The sequence below is a fragment of the Cottoperca gobio genome, chromosome 4, assembly GCF_900634415.1.
Source record: "Cottoperca gobio chromosome 4, fCotGob3.1, whole genome shotgun sequence".
Taxonomy (NCBI): domain Eukaryota; kingdom Metazoa; phylum Chordata; class Actinopteri; order Perciformes; family Bovichtidae; genus Cottoperca; species Cottoperca gobio.
The window spans coordinates 11,284,375-11,312,063 of NC_041358.1; the positions used below are offsets into that span (position 1 = coordinate 11,284,375).

The 27,689-nt window shown below is 39.1% G+C and overlaps 3 protein-coding genes across 3 annotated transcripts; 2 read left to right on the forward strand and 1 right to left on the reverse strand.

The window, feature by feature from the left end:
* Positions 1-428: 428 nt before the first annotated feature.
* On the reverse strand, positions 429-12,981 carry stxbp3 (syntaxin binding protein 3). Its single transcript, XM_029430024.1, has 19 exons — positions 12,797-12,981; positions 11,354-11,403; positions 11,085-11,166; positions 10,887-10,963; positions 10,686-10,758; positions 10,471-10,571; positions 9,923-10,068; positions 9,380-9,473; positions 9,015-9,139; positions 8,507-8,605; positions 8,361-8,421; positions 8,190-8,255; positions 7,929-8,009; positions 6,051-6,186; positions 5,712-5,818; positions 5,397-5,495; positions 2,136-2,221; positions 1,450-1,598; positions 429-1,118 (listed from the first exon to the last, which is right to left on the reverse strand). Exons 1-19 carry the CDS (start codon positions 12,840-12,842, stop codon positions 1,015-1,017), a joined length of 1,782 nt encoding a protein of 593 aa, XP_029285884.1. The 5' UTR covers positions 12,843-12,981; the 3' UTR covers positions 429-1,014.
* Positions 12,981-13,904, forward strand: gemin6 (gem (nuclear organelle) associated protein 6). Its single transcript, XM_029430025.1, has one exon. The coding sequence runs from the start codon at positions 13,017-13,019 to the stop codon at positions 13,557-13,559; it is 543 nt and encodes a 180-aa protein (XP_029285885.1). The 5' UTR covers positions 12,981-13,016; the 3' UTR covers positions 13,560-13,904.
* Positions 13,905-15,022: 1,118 nt separating this feature from the next.
* Positions 15,023-25,469, forward strand: LOC115006949 (fibronectin type III domain-containing protein 7-like). Its single transcript, XM_029429582.1, has 13 exons — positions 15,023-15,032; positions 15,397-15,657; positions 16,160-16,420; positions 17,543-17,800; positions 19,247-19,510; positions 19,628-19,882; positions 20,010-20,267; positions 20,891-21,145; positions 21,914-22,168; positions 23,496-23,756; positions 24,056-24,085; positions 24,238-24,275; positions 24,728-25,469. Exons 1-12 carry the CDS (start codon positions 15,023-15,025, stop codon positions 24,267-24,269), a joined length of 2,400 nt encoding a protein of 799 aa, XP_029285442.1. The 3' UTR covers positions 24,270-24,275; positions 24,728-25,469.
* Positions 25,470-27,689: the final 2,220 nt, after the last annotated feature.

Below are 27,689 nucleotides of genomic sequence, written 5' to 3' on the forward strand. Positions count from 1 at the left end.
AACAAAAAACATATACCCGAGATACGATCTCAATGATTAATAACCATTCTATATTTGCATAATACAAAATTAATTATGCTTTTATTACTTCAAGTCTACACTATTCACACAATAATGAAATTAATGCAATGCAGATTTACAGCCCACTGTAAAAGAGCTATTCTCTAGTTTAATCACATCTGATGAGTTTTGATATGCTCTCCTTCCCATAAACATGATACTCTCACAAGTATCATGTTTGTGTTATTAAGAATCACAGGAAATCAGAATTGTGTCCTGCCCACAAAATATTCACCCAATGCAAACATACTGTTACCATATGTATCGACAACCTGCCAGGTTTTTATTTAGGTACTTTTTAAGTTGCTCCTGCTCATCCAGGTACTTAAGTCATTGTGTTATTTGCATACATTAACTGCAACTCAGACCAGATTTGAACCACTTCATCCATTTATTAGTCAGTTGTTCAATTAAAGAAAAACGTAAATACTCTGTTAAAAACACTCTTCAAAATTACATAAAGTGTGACTGAAAAAGTCAGAATGACACAGCAGGGACTCAGTGCTTACATACAGTATATACATTAGCTTTGCGCTACTTTCCACCACAATTAAGTCTCTGAAAGTTTCTCAGAGGTCTTTCAACAAGTAACATAACAATAATCTTTATTAATAGACAACACAAATGCAGATAGGCAGATTAGACTGATTTTACTTTAAAATGTTTATAGTAGGATGAGGTCAATTACCTTTTAATATGATCTATGTAATACAATAACAATGCACAAACTATGAATGCCATATGCAGGCCATCATCTTAGTAAATGATCAAGTTAAAAGAGAATTTTCCCTCATGCCTACTGTAAATGTGCACCAGGTTTGAAAAGAGTATAAACATAAAGAAAGGTATAAAGGTAAATTCCCTTCAGTCTTCCATTAAGGAAGTATAGTTGAGTGCACTGTGCTGAGAGAGATGTAGGGAGGCAGGGGAAGTTTTGGTGCTAGTGGACACCTCTCAGGCATTGCTGTTTTCCTCCATTGTGAATGTTTCCATGGGGGTTTTGCTCAGAGCCTTGATGTCATTCAGGAGACTGGTCGGGGTCAAAATGTGAGACGAGCCTGGAAACAAAGTATAAAGAACCGTTACGTCCCAAATTAAAGCATAAACCCTTTCACCATTCTGACTGGCTCCAGGAGGTGTACAACTGTTGGAAATAAACATAGACGGTAACTGCTAGCTTACAATTCATTGGGGTTTTATACTCTATCAAATACACCTATAGTTTATTTGAATGGCCACAACTCAACAAGTCCTAAACCGGATTTATTCAAAACCACAGAACTGATGAGTCAGTCAGTACAAACTCAAATTTAGTTGAAGTGCTGAAAAAAATGCAGATATTTTGTATGCCTAGAGGAAAGGGGGATTTAATCTTGTATTAGTGCTCACCTATGATGACCTCGCAGGATTTTACTGCCTGGGTGACCTCGTAGGCACAGCGCATCTCAGAGTAGCTGATCCCTCCAAGAACAAAAACGATGAGGCGTGAGCCGGTCCGGCGTTCGTCCTGAGAACTGGCTTTGTGCTTCTGACGGGCACTGTGGAGAACAGACAATTACTGGAGATTAAATTTTTTAAAGAAGAAGTGACAGCAGCGTGTCCAGATTGTGAAAAAGGAACAGCAAAATCTTCCTGGCAAGAAAGACTCTATAGTTTCTAACACACGGAGATCATTATTGTGCATGAACACGGTGGCAGTGACACCACATTAACAGCCGGAGCTGAAAGTAGCAGCACAAATCATCACTAGAGGGCGCCAATTGATCAACGTCCTACTATCTGCATTGGTCTGTAAAAGCAAATTGGGACCTTCTGTGTGTAAAACATTATCATTGTTTGAGTCATATCCCTTTTGAGTAACTGACAGTATAAAGAAATATACATATATTGTAAGTAGTCTTCTAACACATGGAAACAATGCAAAATGGTTTGGAGGAGATTTTGACATTAAGTTGGTGAATGGGATCAACCCTTAAAGAAACGGCCCGATCAGAGCATCTCTAGCAACATTTACAATTATTTCCAGAAAACATTGACCCAGGTTTAAGTGTGATAAAAAAAACAAACATATGTACCTGATGGCCCCAGAGCCATTCCAGGCAGCCGGACTCTCAGACAGGTGCGGCCACTCTTTGACGTCCAGTTTGTTCTCCACAGCATCCTGAAAGTAGCAGATGTTTAATGTAACCGTCATTTGTAAAGGTTATGTCCCATAGAGACCTTTTGGGTCCACATAAATATATAACCTCTAAGTAATATTAAAAGTATGTATAAAAGTCTACAGTCAGTTGTCCCCTTACTAATGTAACTTTACTAATGAGAGCGTTAGAACCAAACTGATTGAAGTTCAGAAAATAGTTTCTGCCTGACCAGCAGGCGAACACGTGATAGCAGGTTTTAATAATAGGTTTAGATGTCAGGTGGTCGTGTTACCCTACTCTTCACGTCTGACTTTTCACTTTAATGACATAAAAACATAGTCTGTGAAAATACGTCAAAGAGACTCAGACCCCTCTGTGACCAAGAACCAAACTCCTAAGTAGTTTATAATTTTGGATTGAAAAAAAAAATATCACATCACAACATGACAATTCTGCTGCTAACTGCAAGATGCATCAGGGGATTTAAAAATACACAAAGATATATCTTAGTTGGGGGTGGGGAACCTCCGGCTACGGCCCGTGAGACCATTTGATCCGGCAGGTAATTCATAAACGCACGCTAAAAAATCCACTAGAAAAAAAAACTAGACGGCAATAGAATCAATCTGGCGACTGACTGTTTTTCCTAGCCAAGGTCAGGGTCCTTGAACACAACACGAGCGGAACGTGTCCTCACGTGGTCACGTTATGTAAAAAAAACTTCAATATTAAACGAGACTGTCATTAACATCAGTGAACGCAGCGTGGCGAGTGTAAAACAGAGAAAGGGGATGCGGAATGTTGCACTTTCCAGGAGAAATGGACGAACGATTATTTCTTTGTGGAAGTAAAAGGCCAGTGTGTCTATTTTGGACGAAGTGCGTTTGGATAAAGTTAATGCTCTTCGGCGGAGTTTGGCCCAACAAGCAGCTCTCTGCAGAGCGTAACATAACAACATGGAAAGATAGAGAGGTAGCCCACCACACCAAGAACAGACTATTCCACCACTGCTGTGCAATTATCACTGCCATGTGCAATATTCACTTTATTTTCTATCAATATTCTTTTTTATTTTATTTATTATTGTGAACTGCTTTTTACTTCATGTTCTTTTTCTGTAACAAGATACATTTCCCCGTTGTGGGACTAATAAAGGATTGCTGATTTCTGATTAAACAGAAAGATACATGGATAAAAAAGTTGCTTTTTTGCACAGCATAAAAGAAACATGAAATGAATGGGCTGTGTCTTAAAAACAATTTCAGAGGTTCAATAATTAGTATGGCCCTCGAAGGATGTTGTAAAAAAGAAATGGCCCTTCATAGGAAAAAGGTTCCCCACCCCTGAGTTACAGGAAAGCAGGTACTCATGTGGTGAAGGCTGCTCAGAAATAGCCTTTCAGGTAATGAAAGGGAAGTGAAAATGAGGAGAAGACACAAAAGAACTTATGTTACATATCAGATAGCGTTCCTGTCTTTTGAATTATTGGATTATTTTTCAATGTAATTCAATCTGTTGGTAACATCAAGATTACAATACAGGGGGGTGTCTTGGTTGACACACCTCGTCAACATTGCGTGGAAGTGGGGTGAGGAGGTCACTTCTGAGGGCCATCCAATCCCTGTACGGGGCAGTATTGCATTCGCTTTACCGCACCGTTGTGACGAAAAGAGAGCTGAGCCAGAAGGCAAAGCTCTCGACCTACCGGTCGATCTTTGTTCCTACCCTCACCTATGGTCATGAAGGCTGGATCATGACCGGAAGAACAAGGTCACGGGTACAAACAGCCAAAATGGGTTTTCTCAGGCGGGTGGCTGGCGTCTCCCTTAGAGATAGGGTGAGAAGCTCAGCCATCCGAGAGACTTTCGGAGTTAGAGCCGGTGGCATCCATCTAGTAAGGATGCCACCTGGGCGCCTCCCTAGGGAGGTGTTCCAGGCACATCCAGCTGGGAAGAGACCGCAGGAAGACCTAGGACTCGATGGAGAGATTATATCTCCTCACTGGCCTGGGAATGCCTCGGGATCCCCCAGTCGGAGCTGGCAGATTAGGCCCGGAGAAGGGAAGTTTGGGGTTCCTTACTGGAGCTGCTGCTTCCGCGACCCGACCCCGGATAAGCGGTAGACGATGGATGGAGAAACAGCTGCAACAGTAAACCCTCCAACTGGTGCACCGCAGACTTCCAAAAAGATAATCTCAACTTTCTTTGAGAGTTTTAAAGTTTTCGCACCAGGCGTTACTTTATACCAACATGTGGAAATTCAATTCAGTGGAATTAAAGAACTGAGATTCAGTTATCCGGTTTTAGAAATTAAAAAACTCTGCCTCTCAGTTCATCTATTTCTTAGAATTGACTGGCGCAACAGTAACAAGTGATATCACATGTTAATTTCAGTAGATGTCTCTGCAACACAATACATAGACGTCTTTGACATAAGGTCAACACTGTTACCTTTAAAACAGCCTCAGAGCTGATATATCATCTATAGCTTGCAGCTCATATAACTTATCAGACTCAAAACAAACGGCCACAAGAATACTTCATCACGCGACAGAATGAAAAGGTGTGCATGTCTCTTATTACAGTACAATCCTATACAAGGCCGGCAGCTGAGCGTCACATCCAACCTTTGTCTTAAAACAAAACATCTCATTTCACTATAATAACCTATTATAGCATTTTCCATTCTGTAAAAGAGGATCAGTACAGAGGGATCATCAAGTGATGCATTAATGTGCTTTAAAGATGCTGAGATTATGTATTTTACAAATTGACAAAGCAGTGCAGAACACAAACACACTTGTATCACTTGACCTGAATCAAATAACCTCAGTTGCTTTCACAGTTCTGTTCATCATTTCTTTCACTAACGCTTCTCAGGTGGAGGACTGCGGAAGCACAGTGACCTAGATCCAGCTACATGTTGAGATTTGTAAGACATAATTTACGGTAATGCCGGAACTTCTTTTATTTTTTCCTTCCCATCATTGCTTCCTAGCTGCACCCAAATTATTTACTCTGGAGTTATGCCACATAATTCATTATGTTATCCATGTTGCTAAACTTCCCTGCGAATCAAAGCAAATCCAGCCGCAAAGAGTTTTCAAAGAATTGTAGGTAATATGAATAAAATAAAAGGTAAAGATGCAATGAAATGATAGCTGTTAATACAATATGGCAATCTGCTCTCACTGACCTCCATCACATCTTTTATGACCGGAGTCCATCTGGAAAGGTTGTAAGTCTCTTCCTGGGAACGATCCCGTCTGGTCGGTTTGCGAGAGAAGAAACTAGGCTGGAAACAAAAGTACAAGAAACAGTAAGCAGGATTCAGTTGAGGCTGAATAACAGAACTGAATAGATGGACAAGAAGAGAAGATTAAGCAAAAAAAAAAGAAGAAGAAATCCCGAGTGGACAACCTGCAACAACTGATCCTTGTTAAACCATAACTCATCTAAATTCAAATCGCAAACAAAAGCATCGATCAATCTTTTCCTCCCCTGCACATACCGATATGATGATAGGGACCCCCAGTTCTTTCCAGTTCAAGATGAACTCTTGTTGGTCCTCGATCTTTACATGCTGGATGAGTTTGCTTAAGTTCTCGTTTGTTGTTCCTGTTCACACACACCAGACAACAAACAAACAAACAAACAGTGTGAAAATTAGCGATGAAGGTCTTGATCGACAAGGAAACGTTTGAGGTTTTATGCACTTGGTTACTCTGATAGCCTGCACTCTTAAAGGTCCCTGGACATGAATAGCTACAAAGCAAAATGCCACATTACAGAATGTTTATGAACAGACAGAGCAAGGAGACCAGCTGGCTGCAGGAGTAGGTTGGTGTACCGCTGAGGCTGAAGATGTAGAGCAGCACAGCTCTGATCTTGTCGGGGGAGCTGTATGGGTGGAGCAGCACAGGCAGCAGGGTCCTCATGGGATCTTTCACCTTCACCCCCTCCACGTCTGACCCCACTGCAAGGTCCTGCACACAGACAAACCTCTTTAATCTTTCGTTTAGGCTGGGAATATTGAGAATGACCAGTAACAAAAACACAGTTCTGACTCGGCTACAGAAAAGTAACCTGAAGCTCGTAGGACATCTGTATGTTGCTCAAGGGCAGATGCTTCCACTTAAGGCCCTGTCACACATATCTATATGTCGGAAACGTATATGAAACATAGCTCACAATTTGTCAAAGTCCAAATACGTCCAACTTTTGATCGGATCGGAAAAGGGAACGTATACAGATACGCATGTCTAACCTATTAATAGCGCATCACTTACTGATACAAAATGTATCAGACGAATGCCCAACGAATACAAAAATATGGCGTATACAAAATATCGGCAATAAGTTGGTGTACGTTGATATAAGGTAAGGCATAAGTAGTATTCGTTAAGTGCACGCTGTGTTATGTTGGGGTACGTTGTTGAACGCCGAGTCTGTGAAAATGTTGAGCGTGTTCAAACTTTTCGGACGTACCCGACGTGTGCTTCATAAGTTATGCAGACGTTACGTTAGACATACGGGAATACGTACGTGACTACGTTAGAGGTACGTTTACATCGGCTGACGGTGAACCCTACAGCCAACCTATTGATAAAGAGTGTATAACCTATTCGTAACCTATGTTAAGCTTATGCCTGACGACGGAGTAACTTATTAAACGTGTTTCTACAGTACAGCTAGCGTTCAGCTAGTGTTTTGGGAGCTTATTGGGGTTTGAATATAGTATATAGGGTCCCTGTGAGTAGCTCACCCTCACTTCTTCACAGCACGTCTTGATGAATACATCAACCCATCATCAGAGAGCATGGAGGATGCTGAGAGGCTGCGACAAGAGTCCATTCTAGCCGTTCTCCAGCATCAGCATGACGTGAACCAGATGGCACTTTTCCAGCTCCGTTGTCCAGACGCTCTGATACGTTTTAAATAAGTAAGTGATAAACTATCAATGTTTGACATACGTATAATTATACGTTATATATACGTCAGCTACAACACCGCTGTGGAAAAGTTGGACGTATTTGCACTCTGACAAATTTTGAGCTACTTTTCATATACGCCGGCATGTTTCTGCCATACGGAGCTGTGTGACAGGGCCGTATGTCACAACTTACCCCTAATTTATATCAATGTATTGCCGATATTTCGTATGCGCTGGCATACATTTCTGCCATACGGATATGTGTGACAGGGCCTTTAGAGTCTGAAATTAACAGCCACCTTGCGCCAAATGTGGGTACATTTTCCGTTTGGGGGAGTAAATCGTGTAAGGCTATTCGCCCCATGTGTAAATGTTTGTACCAAAATAGTCATGTAATGAAAATCTATGACTTATTTTGCTTCACAGGCGCGGCTGCTTCTGTCCTCTGCTGTCTATGTCGGAGTTTGGCACAACCAGGTGTTTTACTCGTGTCTTAACAGTGCTGCAACCGTCTCGAGCACTAGCTAGTTTTAGATACACCGCTAAACTATCCCTTGTAAGGTTGATTAAGCATCTGATGAATGTGATCTGATTAAAATGTAGACATTTGTGATGAAGACTTCTTGAGTTGTATTCAGACTGGAATTAATTACCTTTGTATCAATATTATAAAATAATCTGCTTCAAATGTTGCTCTGGCCTTTTCTTTAAGTTTCTATTCATCATAAAAATGTATTATCTCAAATAAATGTACTGAAACAAATGTAAATGAGACACAAAAAGGCACATACAGACCTGTTCAGCTTTGCAGAGTTTCTCCACGTTGTTTGAGTAATATTGCATGCAGTCCTCGGCCAACTGCAGATGAATAGTTTTCTAGAATTCAGATGGAGAGAAAAGTTAAGAACAATACGAACAGGACAATGTACAAGTGTCGTTACTGGAGTTTTAAAAACGTCCTTTAATGGAAGGCAAAGAAATGATGACTGTATATTATGTTTGAATGCTATAAAAAAAACGGTGAAGTCAACCCCACAAGAGGATTAATACTGGCACCTCAGTCACATGTTTACGGAATGCGGGCATCTTCTTCATCATCTGGGCCAAAGTGTTAATTGTGATCTGGGAAAAAAAGATGAAATTAAACGTTTGCTCAACATATCCACTTTGGCTATGAAATACACGGCACAATATATCAGGGAAGCACATGAGCAGAAAGCACTGTACCTTCCCATCTTGCTGTGGTTTCTTGTTGGCAGCAATTTCCTTTACCAACTTGCGGATTTGTCTAATGTGAGAAAAAAATGGGATTAGGGTCTGGGTGAGGAAGACTGGAATGAGACACCGTCCTCCTTCAGATCTGGCACACTTACTCTGAGACGTCCGCGATGTGCTTGTGTCTCAGCTTAATCCAGAGCAGGTCGTCCTCATTCAGCTGGGCCTGCTTCTCTGAGCCATCTTTAGATTTGTACCTGGCAATAAAAATAACCAGATAATTGGTTTAAGCTAGAAATGTACTGCCTAAATTTTTATTCATGCAGTTTTATGCCTCCGTCCATGTCTGTCCAAAATGTTACCACTTCATCATTTTATCCTGTTAGACATTTGCTTGAAATTGTCAGAATTAGCGTATGAATTATTGAGTTGTGGCCAATGCACGTCATTTTTGAGATCGCAACCTTTGACCTCTGACAACGAAAGTTTCTAAATCAGTTCATCCTTAAGTCCAAGTGGATGTTTGTGCTAAATTTGAACAAGGAACTCTTGAGATATTGCCTCCGGCCTATGGCGTGTCCGCCGTATGAGCATTGCGATATGGTGCAGTAAGCATATTACGCATGTCTGAATACAATACGATTCAGTAGGAGAAGCTTGCATTACTTGTAGGTGTCGTTCTGGATTTCTATGAGGTCGTAAGCCATGGCCTGGTAGGTCAGCTCATGCAGAATGGGGCTGACGGGGTCAAAACCTCTCTCCACTATTAGCAGCTGGGCCTGGGTCTTTCCCTTGAGATAGTGGGGAAATACACAGATACAGTTGAAATATAACACTGCAATTATTATTATTATCAAAACAGGGGCTGCTGTCTCATTGTGACATTTGGCCTTGTTGGTCACTTTCTGTGATATTGCTTAGCTGCTAAAGAGCAAGCATTTCACCTTTTAAATATTTTCAGGTTCACATTTACTCCCTAGGGTAAGTTCTTGTTCATTCTGTCGGCATTCTTTGTACAGCAGGTGTATCACCTTTTTCTTGCCGTTGTCATCCAGGTCGTAGTGTTTGGCCAGTTTTTCATCCACCAGCTCTGCGAGGGTCTTGGCGTTCTCAATGTTGCTGTCTCTGGTTATGATATAAAATTGTTATCAGTCAAGTTAATACACACCAAGTTTGTACTGATACCAATATTAGTTAGAAGCTGTAGTTAAAACACCTTTTAGAAAAATTGTTTTAAATCCCCAAGAGCAGATTTTAAACAATTGTTTTTGGGCAGTTTTGTTTTTCCTTCTTTGTGTTTTGTATGGTCCGACTATTGCTTTTGCACATGTGTGAGTACATGTTTTATGTATATTGTGGGAAAATAAAATGTTTGATTTACATTTAAAATGTAATTTATACTAAACTAGGGCAAGGAGAGGTGTTTGCAACTGTATCAAACTTAATTTCTTTCTGCCAGTTAGGTAACATTGTCTATGGTCTGGGTTCCAGCTTTTCCCGTAAAAGGTCTCACTCTGCTTGGGGGCGGAAGTGTGTGTTTTGTAAAGTGACAAACCAAATCTTCTATGGCTTACTTCTTGTATCTGACTCCTGGGTACTCGTCCAACGTGGCACAGAGCGTGACGAGCTGGTCAGCGATTGTCTCCAGTGTCTTCTTTTTGTCCTGACTGTTGGGACTGTAGATGCTTTGGAAAGCCCCCGGATTATCACATGTGAACACCTGAAAAGCGTTCAACACACCAGATTAAAACTAAATATTGGTTGAGTGAACAATTTGCATGTAATCATGAAATAAAGCAGCCTGCGGATGTTTTCTTCTTCCAAGGACTAAACACCTGAATATCAACAGAACTCTAATTTACTTAAATACAAAGAACAACAAGTTACAATTCCCAAGCCACTGACATAATACAAAGTTTGTAAAATCATTACATCATATCTTAAAGCAGCCAACGCCCATCTGATTCACACAAAACACAGCAAATCTCTTCCTCCCAGCAGCAACATGACACTGAACACAAAGTTACTTTTTCTCCTCAGTTAACAAATTAAATTCTGGATAAAAACAGGAAATGGAGCATTATAAAAGAACCTAAAAGGAACACACTCAGCAATCACTCACTTGTGCCTCTTGTGGCATGAAAGACATGTTAATTTCCTTACAGACTCGTATGTACTTTGCACAGTACAGCTTCATGTTGTTGAACAGGTCATCGGGACAATCTGTGAGAACAAAAAGCTTTTAGTTTGTATGTTATCCGTTTAACAAAAGAAGAAAAATCATCCAAACATAACTTTGATTGTATTATTAAAAAGGTAGCGATTCAATTTACTTACAGTCAGTGAAATAAACATATGCTGCTTTATATTTAGGTTTGGGCTTGAAGTCAGCAATGAAGGCATCCACATTCTATGAAATGAAATAAAATGTAAGATATCGCAACAGAGTTTGGCATCACCAGACTGAAAACTCATTTTGTAGGAATGAAAACTTGAGTCTGAATGCAACATGATCATTACAGGGTTATGATGGCAAACCTTAGCGGTTGGTGACATGAAGTAGATGGCTTTCATTTCTGGAACAGGCTCTCTGCTTTTGTACAGGTCCTCCACAACTAAAGAAACAACATCTTAGTATAGTAGTAGTAGTAGACATCCACATACAGACTGCAGTTAGTTTGGTATATTACCAGTATTACATAAAAAAACAAGTGTTTCAATGTTGAGGAAACCTACTTGTTATTTTCTCTGACATCAGATCGGACATTTTGCAGCATGATGAGAGGAGCTTGGTGGTGAAGGGGTCCAGAATCAATATCTGTGAAGACAAATACATAATGTTCAGTCAAATAATGTATCACACTGTTATATGTTGCAAGAAATTACAATTCCATTTCAAGTCACAGTGCATAAGTGGAAACAATCGCATAATAAGTTGGATCTGTAATGTGGAGTTTGTCTGCTTGTGCAATCACAATCTTAGCACTGTACTGAGTAAGTCATACCTTCCATACTTCAGATTTCCTGCAGTCTGTAATAATTGTATCTTTTATTCCTGTAAGAGACACAGAGTGAAAAACGACATGAAGAACATGACTGAAAGCAGAATAAACATAATGTTCATGACTACATTATTTCAGCTTGTTTCTGAAAGAGCTGAAACACTTGTGTTGGACAAATAATCTAATAATTATAACTTAAACAATCCATTAGTTACATCAGCAATTGATCAAGTAAACATACTTTTTGCTAGTTTCAACCTAATGTATAGAATACTTTGCGTTGTGTTTTATATCATTTTAGGGTTTTCAAATTTGGGGTGGCCGTTTGTCATAACTTTAGGTATTTTACCAACTAAATAATTATGAATTTTTAGATCAGAGCCATTTTCATGAATGCAAGTTAGCTATTCTATTATACTCGCATGATATGCCAATCACATTAGAGCCAGCCTATATGTGTGCATAGTTTGACAAAATAATTCTGTACCTAAAAGAGATATATGGCACAGATCAGAGATACTGCAGATACCTTTTTGATTGCAAAGAAAATGCTAACTGTGAAAGGATGTTAAACCACCAACCACAACTCAGTGGTTGCAGAGACTGGAAAGACTGCACGTCTGTGTTTACCAAGTGAGCTGGGTTGGTGTAACAAAACTGTGGTACATTGACTGAAAAATGTGCCACTGTGGCAGGTCACTAAACATTTCTTAATTTCTTTGTCTGCCACTTCTGAAACTATGTACGTAGACGCTTTATAAGTGTAAACATTGAGTCAGTGGTACCAAACAGTAGAAATATGGAATATAGTGTAACCTTAATCCGGAACTGTTTTAACTTTAAAAATAATACTCAATATAAGGAAAACCTATCTGCCATGCTGGCAGGTGACCTGGAATGTTTACCTGCCAACATTTTCCTAATTGAGTAACTTTATGATTTCCCTTATTCTAACTTCAACCCAAGCTCTCATCTCTGCCACATCTTATCCATAACATAACCCCACCCAGGGGGACCAGTGCTGCAGAAAACACTAAAGTATTTTCGGAAGGGAAACAGATTTCTTCTACACAAGACAGGTTTAAAAATGTGACGTTAGCTAAAATAATTTGAGCTACTTGTTGTGTTAACGTTAGTTAGCCTGCTGATATGAGGTGGGGCTTCATGCGACAGAAAGTGACCTCACTCCGACTACTCTCTCCAATAGAGGGATAAAGGAGTCGATGTCAGTTACGATAAACAAAGGTGTTAACTAAAGTGCAGTCTGCTGCATTACCAATTCAAGTCTGTATGTTCAACTTCCGTTGCGATAAACAGCACAATGAAGATGCAAAGTCACAAAGCAAGAAACAGTGAATAAAAAACAGCAAAATCCTAATAGTCCATTAAACTGTGAAAACCAAGTGCTACTCTGTTTCAGGTGTAATACAATAAGGGGGAACTTACTTTTCCAAACTATTCTTTTCAGCCCGTGATCTGAGCCCGATGCCATCTTGTTTCTTTTTTTTTTTGTATTCCTCTGCGCCTCTTCCTGTCCCGTGTGTCCTCACACTCTGACGTCATCCGCGTCAACAAGTGTGCGACAGAGCGCTGCCGTAGTTTGACAGAACAGTCGTGGAGGAAGCGTGTGATCTGATCTGTAAATTGACTCGTTAGGTGGACCGCGATGCAGTGCGACTGGCCTCTGTTAGGTCCGCTGAAGTGGATCCGTTACGTTAACAAACAGGTGAAGGTGAAGGCGGGAAAAGATGAGGAGCGCTGCGGCTGGCTGCTCACCGTGGACCCGGTGTCCGCCAGTCTGGTCCTGGTGAACTTCAAAGAGGAGGGGGGTGCATCGGTGCAGGTGGTGATGGGTCACGCTGTGGAGGAGGTGGAGGTCCTGCGGGAGGCTGATGATGAGACTACAGAGCGTCTCCAAACCTCCTTTCTTCCCTCGAAGACCCGCAGACTGGACCCGGAGGAGCTAAGGAAGAGGAGAGGGGGCGTCCGGGGTTGGCTGGAGAAGAACCGGATACCGGTGGAAGAGGAGGGGGACGAGTTGAGGGTGGCTGGGGTCCTGACCATCACGGCTCCGTACGGACCTGAAGATTGCTGCAGCTCCAACCAGATCATCCTGGACCGCATCCAGAAACTGATCCAGAGTGTGATCCAGTTTCAACCAGATAATCCAGAAACTGATCCAGAGTCGGATCCAGCTACAACCAGATAATCCAGAAACTGATCCAGAGTTGGATCCAGCTACAACCAGATAATCCAGAAACTGATCCAGACTGTCCCTGAACACCTGCACAAAAACCAGTCGGGGAGGTTAAATTTCAACAATCAGATTCCTGCTCTGTCTTCCGACCAATCTGAGCAGCGGCTGTGTTTGATAGCTGGTCTGGAACCAGTTTGAGTTCAGATTATTTTTTTGTTCAGATTAAATTGTATTGTTTTAGTTCAGATTAAGTATTTATTTATTTTGTTCACATTAAATTTTGTTGTCTCATTTTGTTCAATATGTCATCAGTGAAAATGAGAAATTTCAAAATAAAAGTCTTTGTTTTGTATGCTACAGGAGACTGTTTGAAATGTTCATATACCAAATCAATAATTATAATATTGTGAGAAATAGCCTATATTCGTAATATTTAAATCAGGAATTATCTGATCAAAAAAGAAGATGATTAATCTGGTCAGATATCTGAGCTGCAACAAACAAAGGTTTTCTTTATCAATTGATAAGTGTTCAAAATGTCCAAAATGACATCTTAAAATGTTTTCAGGTTAATGTGAAACAAAACAGGAAACAATTATTCCATACTCAAAATGTTTGACTGATTGTTTCAGCTCTACTTGACCATTTTTAATACTGTATTCTTCTACTGGAAGAGTATAAGGGCCAGGCATAGAAAGGAAGATTTGTTTTCTATTGCATTACGACTTTATCCTCAAAACGGTCTCAACATTTGGATTTTATACTCTAAATACAAAATATATATATATATATATATATATATAGTATTCCCTGAGATTAATTTCTTTATTTCTGTCACTAAAATTTAAAGTTCGGCCTTATTTTCGGACATTTTAACTTCATTCTCAAAATGCAAAAAAACCCACCTTCCTCCTCCTTTTTCCCTCTTATGCCTGGCACTAATACTTTCCCTCCTCTGGATGATTTACCACCTCATTATGTTGAGTATGTTTATTCTGAACATTTCATCTATTTTTACATTCCTGGTACAAATAGGCTTCTACAATTGTACAAAAAAAACTACTTAGAAATGTAAAAGAGAGTAAATTGAGGCCTTAAGGAAGTGGATCCAATTCCTTTGTCAGATCCCTATCATGCCACATTTTGTGGTGTTTTGATCCTTGAATATTGAATATCATGCCTTTTAGCTACAGATGTGTTTCCTTCTCATGCTACCCAACCTTGCCGGCCCCAAGGTGCATCTCTGCTTCACTATGACTGGACATTTTCCGGAAATGGGAGGGACCAGATGAAGCTACTTAAACCAACACAGACTCCAGATGTGTTAAAGAAAAGGTAAAATAGTTAAGAGTGAAGCATTTAAAAAAAAAAAAAAATCTAACAGAAGCTGGAAAGTGTGAGGAACACAGGAGTTTTTTTAAGAGACAGACTTGAATGGGCGCTATGAAGTGGGGGACTTTTGTTTTGCTGGGCATATGCTCACAGGTAAAGTAATGCAATAGCATTTGTTATACTATATAGTTTATTTCAAATTCAGGCGCAAAAACGTGTGTTGTGAAATAGGAGTTATGCAATTTAACCTTAAAAGTAGTCAACTAGTTAGTAAAAACTCTAATTTCATCCAATTACACAAAACTGTTTTAATATTTTCTCATTTAAATTTACAGATTGCAGCAGAAGGTACTGTATTTTATCTTCTACTATCAATCCACTGTATATGTTTAACATCATGAGAATGAAGCGACACAAAAGCTTGATTATATACATACATTTATGTGTAAAAGAATCCATGTCTGAGGATATACACTAGTACTATAATGATCTACACTTCTTTCATCTCTCTCATCAGCTATCCAAGTATCCGTGTTCTCTGCAACATCCAAGACCGTGATTCTCAGATGGACCAGGTTCTCCGGAGCCAGCTCATACAAGATCACAGCCGCACCCAAAAGCTCACCAAGCAACCCCATTGCTTTTGCCATGTTCGGTCCAAACACAGTGCTGGGCTCTATCGCCTCTCTGTCCCCGAACATCATTTATACATTCACAGTTGAAGCGCTGGATAATTCTCAAGTAATACTGAGCACTGCAGTTATTGATTCATCCACAGGTGAGATACACTTCTAACTGTTATGTTTAAGCACTTAATTTAGAGCTTCATTGTTTCATTTTCATTTAAAAACAAGCAGTTTTTTTTACTACTTTTTCTGTTGATGCGGGTGTTTGACTTTGTATGTAAATGCTTTTTAAAATGTGTACAGTACAGTTTTATGCTGCCATATTCAGGCACACTAATTATCTTTCTGCACAGAAAAAGAAGAATAGTGAATTCAGATTAAGTTATATTACAATGTACATTTAAATACTGAAATGTTACTTTGATAATGTGCAATTGACAATGAACTGAACTGAGGACCACAGAAGAGTCACAGTTAGTCCCCCTTTTTTATTGTTGCATTCAGTGTGGTTTTCTCAAACCACCCAGGAAGATGCAGAAACAATCTAATGTTTTTCCCCTCACTAAATCACTGAAATTTGGAGGTGAAAAGTTGAAGGTGGAGGCCATTCCTCGTATCTCAAAACCAAAATCTTCTTTCTTGTGACTATTTTAGCCCCTGAGGTGATGGATCCTATCCAGAACGTGAAGCCGAAGGATAGCACGACCCTAATGGCGAGTTTCAACTTGGAGACCGGGGCGACCTCATACATCATACGAATTCAGAACACCAATGGCTTCTACAGAGAAGTCACAGTTTCCTCCTCCCCCGTTGAAATTAAGTCCCTCACATCGTACACTGAGTACATGCTCAGCATCTTTTCTGTAAACAGTGGAGGCCAGAGCCAGCCATCTCTGACTGTGACTGCAAAGACAGGTACTGTTTGTCATGTTATTTTTTATTTGTGTGCAGAATGTAAGATTTACATGTTTTTTCCACTTCCAAAGATGGGAAACAAAACCTAATATAAATAACCCTGGATTAGGGCTGGATTATCTGTAGAATCACACATTCATTGAGAAACAGTACTGTTCTTATTGAGCCCCATGCCCTGCAGAAGTCACCTGATATGACTCATTGTCCCATAGCAGAGCCACTATATACAGTACTGTTAGTAAATGTACACACACATAGTCTTCAGTGTTTGTGCAAAACAATGTGCAGGTTTTTCTTACCCAATAAATGCATCAGAAGCCCTCAGGCCCTCCCCTGTATTGGTGGTAACTATACCTGGCCCTTCTATGTTAAACACAATGGGTGGACCTGATCCTGAGAACATAGCTGTCACCGCTCACCCCCATCCCGGGGGGAAAATCTGATCTACATGAGTCTAAAAGAACATGCTACAAGCAGTTTCACCATTTCTTTTGTTCACTGTGTACCAATATACATCTCTGGTTTCATTTTATTTCACACATGTTGGCTTCTTAATATGTTAGATTGAGATTAACTACAATATATGTAGATTTAGTCACACATCATTACATGTTCAAATCTAAACACATGCTTTTCAGTCACATGTTGGAAACAAAAAACATGAAAAATGGCTTTAAAAGCTTTTCACGTATACATTTAAGTTCATTTGAAGAGAATTGCTGACTTTGTCATAAAACAACATGAAAACTGTGATTTTCATATTTCAGTAGGTGCTTAAATAGCTGTTTGGGTTCATAGTTATGCGGCAACTACTGTAAGGCTGTAGGTCAAATTCTGACCTTACTGGTGGTGGTGTGTGTACTGAAAATAACTACTATACACCTGAGACTCGAGTCAGACTCAAACCACAAGACTTGAGACTTGGACTTAACTGCTATGAAACTTGACTTACTTGAAATATGACTCACTAAAGACTCAAAGCTCCTGAAACTTGGCTTCAAAAACATTAAATATTAATGACTTAATAAGCAACCATCAAAGTAAAAAACATATTTAAGTATTAAATACAGTCTCCATCCTCCAAAACATCTCATACATGTCAAACTTTCTTCTCCTCCACAGTTTTGCCTCCTCCTCAGCTCTCCGCCTCCTCTCCCAGCAATGACAGCATCACTGTATCCTGGGCCCCTGTTGCGCACGCTGTCCAGTACAGCCTGTCTCTATACAAGTTTGGCTCGAACACCACCTACATAAAGAACAACACCTCCAATTTGACCATATCTGGCCTGGATGCTGGTTCACTCTACGTCATCATGGGTTTCGCCTGGGACCTCGAGGGCCGTAAGGGGGAGGGCAGTCTGTACATCAACCAGACGACAAGTAAGCGGACTCTTCTCTGAATGTTTTCTATAACTATATCGTCCATGTGTCTTTATACTAATATGTGAGAAATACCATACATGAAGAGATAAAAGTAACAATAATCAGGCACGCAATTTCAAATAAACGTACCAAAGTCCCGTATCAGAGAACTCCTGTTTGTGTGATATTAGGTTTTCATAAGTGTTAAGTGTGACAGATGACCTGCTTTGCTTTTCAGAAACATTTGACTTCCGCACAATCCCAAACGTAGTAGTCATAAATAGAAAGAGACCTTAACCATGACCTCCAGACAGTGAATATTATGAGGCATCAAAGCTACAAATACGAAGTGAAATCATATGTCTGCAAAGGGTCATTTATTTATTTCACCCATTTTATCATGGCACGTAGTATATGAGCTTTGAAGCACCTGACTGAAAGTGTTAAAAATATCTTTTAATTTATATAGGAAAAATACTCCATTACAAGTAAGAGTTCTGCATTTAAAGTTGGACTCTGGTGACTCCCAGTGTAGCATCCAAAAAGACACATATGTTGCACTAGTTTTAGTCTCATTTGTCTGCAAAGACTAATTCCATCAGAGCAAAGATGCTATAATTGCAAAGAAATTCTACACATAGGTGCTTCAAGTAAAAGTAAACAAATATTTGCAGTAAAATGCACCACAAGAATATACTAATAGTAATATTAATAAAGCCATATTCAATTAAATAACTAGATGAACATTTTAATGTAAACATATTTCAATGATGCTATAGTGCAGGGGTGTCAAACTCATTTTAGTTCAGGGGCCACATACAGCACAATTTAATCTCAAGTGGGCCGGACCAGTAAAATCAGAGCATAATAACATAAATAACGACAACTCCAAATGTTTCCCTTCATTTTAGTGCAAAAAAGTACATTCTGAAAATGTTCAAATATGATCTTTTTACAAAACATTATGAACAACATGAAATTTCTTAAGAAAAAAAGGTGCAATTTCAACAATATTGTGCCTCAGTTTATCATTTACACATGTGCCTTACAACTTACAGATCACAGTGTGTCTACAAAGGCACAAAACATTTCGTCACAGGTATCTGGAACAGTATTTTACTAACTCATTTTTACACTTTGCAAAGTCATCCTGCGGGATGGACCCTCTGGCGGGGACAATCAACTTCTAACGTCTATAAAATCTTTATCTCAAAAAGTTACTTGTAACTGCAGCCATCTGATAAATACAGTATTATTAAGGGCACAGTATTGTCCTCAGAAATGATTGTCCAGAGTACTTGAGTAACTATTACTACTCTTCTACTGTTCATCTGCACATCAAATATGTCAGAGTGCATCTGCACATGTTTTTGATTGTTCTAAAGGGTGTGTGTTTGTTTTCATGTGTACTTGTGTTTGATGCATCATTGGGCGTCTTTATGTTTTCTTGTTGTGTTTTAACAGGACCTCCAACACCATCTTGTGCCAATGTCTCCATGGTGACGAGCAACGGTGTGGCCGGACTCTCAGTGTCCTGGGAACTCGATCACAGGGTCTATGGATCCATTCTGTACCATGTGATGAGTGACCAGAACCTCACCTGTAACTCCACATCCAGCTCCTGCACCCTGTTGGCAGTGGGCTGCGGAGAGGTACACACTATCGAGGTGACCGCCTCCAACGATGCCGGGCCCAGCCTCCCATCCAGCCCCGTCGTGTTCATCACCTGTGAGTATTAGAGATCAGATTCAGATCAGATCCACACACTTATACTGCATTAGGCCGCTCTGAAGTATGAGTCAGTATATAAGTGTGACTAAACTCCCTATGAACCTGTGCTGTCAGTCCCCTGCCCACCAGAGTCTTTGGCTCTCGAGGAGTCGACAGAAGGAAACTGCACGCTGATGTGGGACACGGAGCCTCATGGCGACAGCTACACAGCCTTCATAACGAGAGGTGACGGCGCAGAGGAGAGCTGCAACACCACAAGCAACAACTGCACCTACCACTGCACATGTGGCTATACATACCTGATGTCTGTGTTCACGTTCAACCAGGCTGGCAGCAGTCCTCAAGGACAGGTTCTCAACTATACCACCTGTAAGTAGCAGCTGAGGGGGACATGTTAAAGATTTTGAGTCATTATGATGATTTTACTCCTCTTCCTGGTTGTGATCAATGTGTATGTCTGTATATTTGTTAATCACCTCACCTGTGTGTCTTTAAGCGCCCTGTTGTCCAGAGGGTGTATCCGTCTCCTCGGTGAGCACTGACACTCTGGAGATCAAGTGGACGGCCTCACGGGGGGCAGAGCTGTACGAGACTCGGGCTGCCGACAGTTCAGAGGTTATCCTGTGTAACGACACGGCACCGGTGTGCGCCCTCTCTGACCTCAGCTGTGACAGTCCTTACAGCGTGGTGGTGACACCCTGCAACGACATCAGCGGATGCAACCGTGCATGCAAGGCTCACACCAAAAACACAGGTAGAAAACTTCTATTCATACGCATCCAGCAAATAATTAGTTACATTTTTGAGTTCTTCAGTTCTTAGATTTCACATAAAACAGCAGTAAAATATTTATCCTATTGGACTGAAACGCATGACACATGAACTTTGGAGGAGAATACGTGTTCTTTTTTATTATGACTTTATTGATTTATATAACATATGAAAACTTTTGCTTCATGTTTCAGTTTGATTAACGGCTAAAGTCGTAGTGATTGATGCTGTTGTACTGGACTGTCCTTATATTGAAAGGTTTTTGTAATATTTTTATTTATTTACATAAAGTAAGGGGAAAGATTTTAGTAAGTGGAATTCATCATGGCAGAATTGTTGTATTGTATTGCATTATTGTACAGGTGTACCTAATAACGTGGCCAGTGAATGTGAAAATGCATGGATAGTAAAAGCTTGTATATTGAATGACTAGACTGGTTGTGAGAGAAATATGTTACAGTATCTCAAAATTGTCCTGTGGGCCTACAGCCTAGTCATTCTTTTCACCTCTGTTCCTCAAACATTTTGGGAAGGACCCTCAAAAGTATGAGCATGCTCAATAAGCACAGTCAACTTTTAATTCTTTCTATCCTTCGTCCCCATCAGCTCCCTGCATGCCGATGAATCTGATGTTGAATCCGAAAAACTCCACCTGTGTCACTGTCAGCTGGACTGCAAACAACAGTCTTGCTTCTTACACCGTGACGGCGTCGGGAGATGACGGCACACGCACCTGCGACACCAACGGAAACAGCTGCGACATCACTGACCTTCCCTGCGGCTCCACTTATGAAGTCAGCGTCATAGCGTCCAGCCACTTCGGCTGGAGTTTACCCAGCTACTCTGACTCTCTGGAAACAGGTGAGTGATCGAAGGTTTGGATTGAACCATTCAATTAAAAAGTACAGAGAGGTATCAGAAAACAATATAACAAGTATGTTAGTGACGTGTTGTGCCAACTGCTTCAGCGCTCCTCTGCATATACTGTATAGGCAGACAGGCTGTGGTAGGGTAGAAGAAATATTCAGAACTTTTACTTAGACTAGGTAAAATAAACAATATAACATTTTAAAAATGCACCGTTACAATTAAAAGTCCTGCTTTCAAAATCTTACTTAAGTAAAAGTATGTATCATCAGCAAAATGTACACAAAGACTGATTTCAAGAATAATGATTTCACTGTATATCATGTATTTGTGGCGTACCAATTCATTTCTAAATTGCAAATAATGAATTGCAATTAATTAAAAGGGTACTGTAATTATTCAATCGAAGAACCACATATAGTGGTCTTTTAGCCCCTAGAGTCAAGCTCCAAAAGCCCTATATATAAATATAAATGTATTTTATTACTAGATTAACTCAGGTACATGTTTGAAATGCTAGATTATTTTGGCAGCTAAACATAAATAGATTTATGTATGAGAAGTATAATGGCAGTTAAAAACAACTGAATGCAGAAAATGAAGCAGATCAGACAATTTCTAAAATGTTCGGTACAGGCTAGGCCCACGCCATGTACAATCCGAATACAGATACGAATCCAGATGTTTGTGAGACATAAACAGATACAGATAGGAGCTTTGTGTTCCATCCCTAACATCCACATAAATCCTCTTCTTCTACAGAACCCTGTTGCCCGGTGAATCTAACAGTGGATCAGGTGACGCAGGCAATTACCAACGTCTCATGGTCTCACGCTAAAGGGGCGCATTCATTCATCACTTCTCTGACATCAACGCGTGGTCACGCCCGCTGCCACACCCTGGACTCCCACTGCCTCATGGGATGCATCACCTGTGGGACCAACTACACCGTCACCATGGAGGCGAGAAGCCACAGCGGGCGCCGGTCCAACTGCACCTATGAGGGCTTCTCATCCAGTGAGTGATGATGTTTTTCTACCAACGAGAAGGAAAGACTTTATTAAAGAGTATCTACACCCATAAAACAAAATCTTGAGTAGCTAACTTCAATTTATTACTCATCACACACAGATTGAAACAATAGGAGCCATTTTGTCCACAGACATTAATGTTCACCTCTAAATCTTTAATCTACTTATGTTTATTGTAGGCAATCAAATAGATAACTATTAATATTATCACATGTATGTAATATCTGTGGGATGTTCTGCTTTTTATTCATGCAACTATCCAGTATGCTTCCTACAATATGGAAGCAATACTTTACATGTTAGTGACTTAAGAGCTTCCCATATAAGTGAGACTGTAACAGGAGTGTGGACACTTTTATGCATCTAACTTAGAAAGCATTAGAACTGGACCAAATCAATTGCCATGCTCATATATCACAGATATTTATCTGCATATATGTTGACCGCAAAGTAACAAAAAACTGCAGTCAAGAAATGACAGAGATGTTTGAGTTCAAATAGAAACAGTTTCTCCTTCACATAGTTTGTCCACCAGAGAGCTCTTACACACTTATTTTGCTCACATTTCTTTAAAAACTAAATATAAGGGATAATTATCTAAGATGTCTGTTTATGTTAAATATAAAAATAGAAATCTGTCAATATATTGGATTTTTAGGGGTAACTATAATAAACACTTAATATATAGGCTACAAGCTACACCTTTCGAAAATAAAAAAACCTAATATAACAAATAGAATGAGGAGAAAAATGAGCTGGGCTATAAAAAACATGATAAGTAGCTTTGTAAATTGCCCCAAAAAAAAAAAAAGTTTTAATCTTACTATTTAGCAGTAACACCGTGGCCCCCTAGATGGCGCTCTGAAACCCACTTAGCTGCTGTAGCAGAAATACCTTTTTCGAAAACAACTAAACTGCCTTTTTCAAGAGTGTCATGATTAAAGTTGGGCAGATCAGTGAAATATGTTCAAAACACTTTTGCTGACCAATAGGTGATAATTAGATAATGCTAAATGCTAAAATGTTGTGTAACAGCAGCACAAGTGGATAAGAGTTAGTGAACAAAATCAGCTAAATCTACCCTAACAGCCATAAGCGAGTGTATTAAATTGAGAAATGTTGCCTGTTATTGCTCATGATCTCAATATTTTAGTTGTAAGACCTGGACGCTGAGTTCTTCTTTTCTAAATCAAACTACTGTTAATATTTATATTCCAAAGACTCACTTTGAAATGGCTTCTATGTTTTTTTTTTATTAAGCATTACACATAAATCTCTCTCTCTCTCTCTCTCTCTCTTTCTCTCTCTTGCAGGTGCCTGCTGTCCGTCAGGTGTCAGGCTCTCCAGGATGTCCAATAACTCTGTGCGGGTGTTGTGGCGGAAGGCTGCCAGCAGCCACAGCTACATCACAGAGATGGTGGGCAGCAGCAACAACTACTCCTGCACCGCCTCTCCCGGGGAGAGCAGCTGTGATGTTGGCAACATCCAGTGTGGGGAGGTATACAATGTAGTGGTGGCTCCTCTCACGCCAGAGGGCAGCACAGTCCTGTTCTGCCCTCAGAGAATGTACTCAGGTATGACATTGGGATCTCTCACAGTAATGTCTGGTGATTTATAATATTAGAATTTAGTTTGAAGCTAAGGTTTCCTTCCTTTGTTTGTAATTATTAAAGTTAACCCTCTGATTATGCTGCTAAAGTCTTAAACAAGTTGTAATGATGTTTTATAATGCAAATGTAACACAGTTTGTAGTTTCATCACCATGTCAGTCAATCAATTCAGGAACTACAGGATGAAAAAAGGGGAAACATTTATAATATAGATGACAACATATTTACTGAATTTCACCCTTTTTTTGTCTCACCTCTCTCAGTCCTTTGCTCAGGGAGCAACGTTGGTACAGGTGAGTACTTAATCTGCATAAATATTTAGAAGGCTATTTTTCATTTTAAAATCACTGAAACCACCCAAACACTTGTGAATACTTACTGGTAATAAGTTTAGCAAAACATTTTAAATGTATGATTTTCCTAATGTCAACCTGTTCTTCTGCAGTGATTTACAGAGGGAAGAGAAGTGTGGGCTAGCATACGGTAAGTAAATAGTCAATAATTATACAGTAATGTATTACGCCTGGATATAGCAGCAAATGTTAATCATAGTAGTTGACTGAAGTGAGAAAGTATAAAGTTTTGTGAAACCATGAGACTACACTTAATTACAATACAATATATCAAAGATTACATTTTATGAAAACACTCATATTAAAGCAACACAGGCAAGAAATAAAATGTGAAAAGAAAGCTTCACTAAAAACGCCAATATACACATTTCTTACAGCTAGACATAATAATTAAATCCATTAAATATGTTCAGGTGTATTGGTGTCTCCCTCTGCTGTTCAAAATGAAACATTATTTATATTTTAAATCGATTGTTTAACTGACTTGACGCTTTGCTATTATAAGATGTAAATATTTAGTAAATGACCCACAATACATTTTAATTCCTGCAAACTGAATGTGACTGAATCTCTTCTCTACAGATGCATCAAACACCTCCATCTTCTTCAGCCTCCTCTTCCTCCTGCATCACCACTTCCCCACTGGAATAAAGCCATACTCATAGATAAATAGAAGAACAACTTAACTTAAGTTAACCAGAAGAAGAAAAAAACATGTGTGTGTGTGTTGACCATTATACATATAAGGGATAACATGATGAATAATAATAAATACATTTCTGAGATATTTTTAAGTGTTGTAAAGCTGCCTTTAAACTAAACCCTCACTGTGCCCTCAATAATCATGATCAAGCACTGAAATAATTATAAAAAACAAACACAGATGCATTTTATGTGTGCTGTATCATGAGGCAAAATCATATTATGTAAAGTAAAAAAGTTATGGTGAAACATTTTATTCACAAACAACCAGAACTAAATGTGTTTGTTGTCCTGAGAAATGTCTTTTATTTTCATCCCTGAACTATTGCTTTAAAAAAAAAACTCCAAATAAATGATCTAATTGACAACAACAACAAAAAAATGGCAAATCTGTAACAGTGCCCCAACAGACATTTAGGACAATGTTTGCCTCTTCATTGTAAGAATTATTAATTGGAGAATTGACCAAAAAAAGAAAAATTACAAGAATTGTATGTCCGGCCCCAAGTAGGAAGCCTCCTGAGGATAAGTGGCTGATCTGTGTTACCTCATCATGTGTCGCCCTGCAGCGTATCATCTCTGCAGTGTGCTGTTGCTTGCTCTCAGGATGGATTTAACTTTGTGATATGTGTCACTCTGGTTGTGAAAACCTGATGCATATGTCAGTTAATAAAGAATTCCTAGCATCATTTTTGTGTTTTGTGTTTTGTTTTGCACATATATGTGTGCTTTACAGCATAAAAGGTTACATTTGGTCATAATTAATTATGCTAATTAACCACAATCTTGTCTATTGTGGGTTTTTGTGCTGTTGAAATTCTCACCTGGGTAATTTATTGCCATTAAAATTATGCAGTAGAGCAATTATAAAATAAATAATTAGTTTATGATAAGCTGTTATTCATAAAGAAGTTAGAAACAAGGGTAGACAGTAACTAAGTACATTTACTCCAGGACTGTACTTACAATTTTGAGGTACTTGTACTTTACTAGAGTATTTCCATTTACACTTTATACCATTTATACCTGTACTCCACTACACTACAGAGGCAAATATTAATACATTATATTACTTCAATTTTTCCCCCTTAAATCGATATGTACCTCCCAGTATGTGCTCACTAAATTCTGATTTGCCGTTCAAGACGGTTGTCAGCCACCAGAGAGTCCTCATGATATCAAATTAAACACCATATTTACAATGAAAATGTACATTCTGACAATGAAAATATGGCTGAATGTTTCAGTGCATTCTTCTTTTAAAACGAAATGTATCAACGTTGACTTTTATAATTGATTAACCCTGTCATTCATTAAGAAAAACACCAAACATTTTCTGGTTCCCCACTATCAAATGTAAATATATTATATTCATATTATAGTAAATTCCATGTTTTGGTTTTGAAATGTTGATTGAGCTCTCAGAAATCGTGATTACAAGTCGTCATGACTATATGATACCATAACTGTGTATAGGAAGTGGACGAAGTGGACGGAAACCCATTGGTTTGCTGAATGCGGTTTTGAAGTCTCAAATTTGTGTTTTGGGCGTCGCCATCTTGATTTTCTTGCAACCAGAAGTGACCCAAAGGGTCATATTAAGTTCAACCAAACGCTGAAATAGACATTTTTTACATATAACTATTCAATAATGAACTCGACAAAAACAGCCAAATAGGACGGCTGATTGGCTTGTTTGATAGTCCAGGTTTGACTCAGCTGACCAGAAGCTGCAGTGTAGCTCTGTTTGCACTGGAAAAGCAACACGCCTCATCCTAATGTGTGCTGTGAAGTAACCCGTCTTTGTGTCACAAAGCAATAAAGCATGCTGTATTATATATGAAAGACAAACTCGTGGTATGCAACATCAAAACCTGGAGACACAAATGTACTACCTTTAAAAGACAACTTACCCACATAAAGAACACTTGTTTGACTGAACCATTGGCTCCAGTTGGTCTAGAGTTGCTCAAAAAACTTCCTTCTTTAGTAACATAATAATTTAAAACCACATTATTAGAGTATTGAATTACATAGTAACTATACCGTAGAAGCATTCATTTTGTAATTAAAATATCTAGATTAAAAGCTGGCTAAATTTGTTTTAACATTGGAAGGTTTTCAGATGTCTAGCTAACACATAACCGGTTTTTCAACAGAATTTCATTGACTGTACTTCAATGCGTGGTTAGGCCCTACTTTACACTGAAATGTAGGTTATCAATAGTTATATTTATCATTCAGTTGTCAAGAAAATTTAACCCACTTTTGACAAAAGACATCTAGACATTCTATGACATACAAAACACTAAATCAGTGATTCCTCTGCACTTTTTAATTAATAATAATAATAATAATAATAATAATAATAATAATAATAATAATAATAATAATAATAATAATAATAATAATAATAATAATAATACTACTATTCAGCTGCAGTCAGCGACAAACATCTTTCCTTTCATCCTGTCATTTGAGTTTTAATAACTCTTCAGAGGAGTCAGCAGCTTAATATCATTCTTAGAAACAGGTGCAAGTTGCATCATAAGATGCTCAATACCTCAATACCTAACCCTAACCCTAACCTGTAACAGTGTCTACTTCAGGACAATATCACATCCACATCAAAATACAATGAAATATCAAGGTGTTCACAAATCTTGTCCTTTTTCACCGTGCTTCAAAATTGCTATATTGTTTAAGCGGGGCAGCTTAAGTTTCCTGGTATGTTAATAGACATATCCACTTTCATGTTGACTTCCTTTTTTCTAATACACCATGAGGGACCAGGAGTTGATAGCCCTTTATTCTCCTGTGATAAAAGATCCTTTTCAGCCCA

Excerpts from the sequence above, each read along its gene's own strand:
- stxbp3 (XM_029430024.1), bottom strand. The coding sequence starts at position 12,842 with ATGGCATCGGGCTCAGATCACGGGCTGAAAAGAATAGTTTGGAAAA. Across the intron at positions 9,140-9,379 it reads ATGACAACGGCAAGAAAAAG|GGAAAGACCCAGGCCCAGCT; the intron begins GTGATACACCTG and ends CACTATCTCAAG. Across the intron at positions 8,010-8,189 it reads TCCGTAAACATGTGACTGAG|AAAACTATTCATCTGCAGTT; the intron begins GTGCCAGTATTA and ends TCTGAATTCTAG.
- gemin6 (XM_029430025.1), top strand. The coding sequence starts at position 13,017 with ATGCAGTGCGACTGGCCTCTGTTAGGTCCGCTGAAGTGGATCCGTTAC.
- LOC115006949 (XM_029429582.1), top strand. Across the intron at positions 21,146-21,913 it reads CTCTGACTCTCTGGAAACAG|AACCCTGTTGCCCGGTGAAT; the intron begins GTGAGTGATCGA and ends CTTCTTCTACAG. Across the intron at positions 23,757-24,055 it reads CCCTCAGAGAATGTACTCAG|TCCTTTGCTCAGGGAGCAAC; the intron begins GTATGACATTGG and ends CACCTCTCTCAG.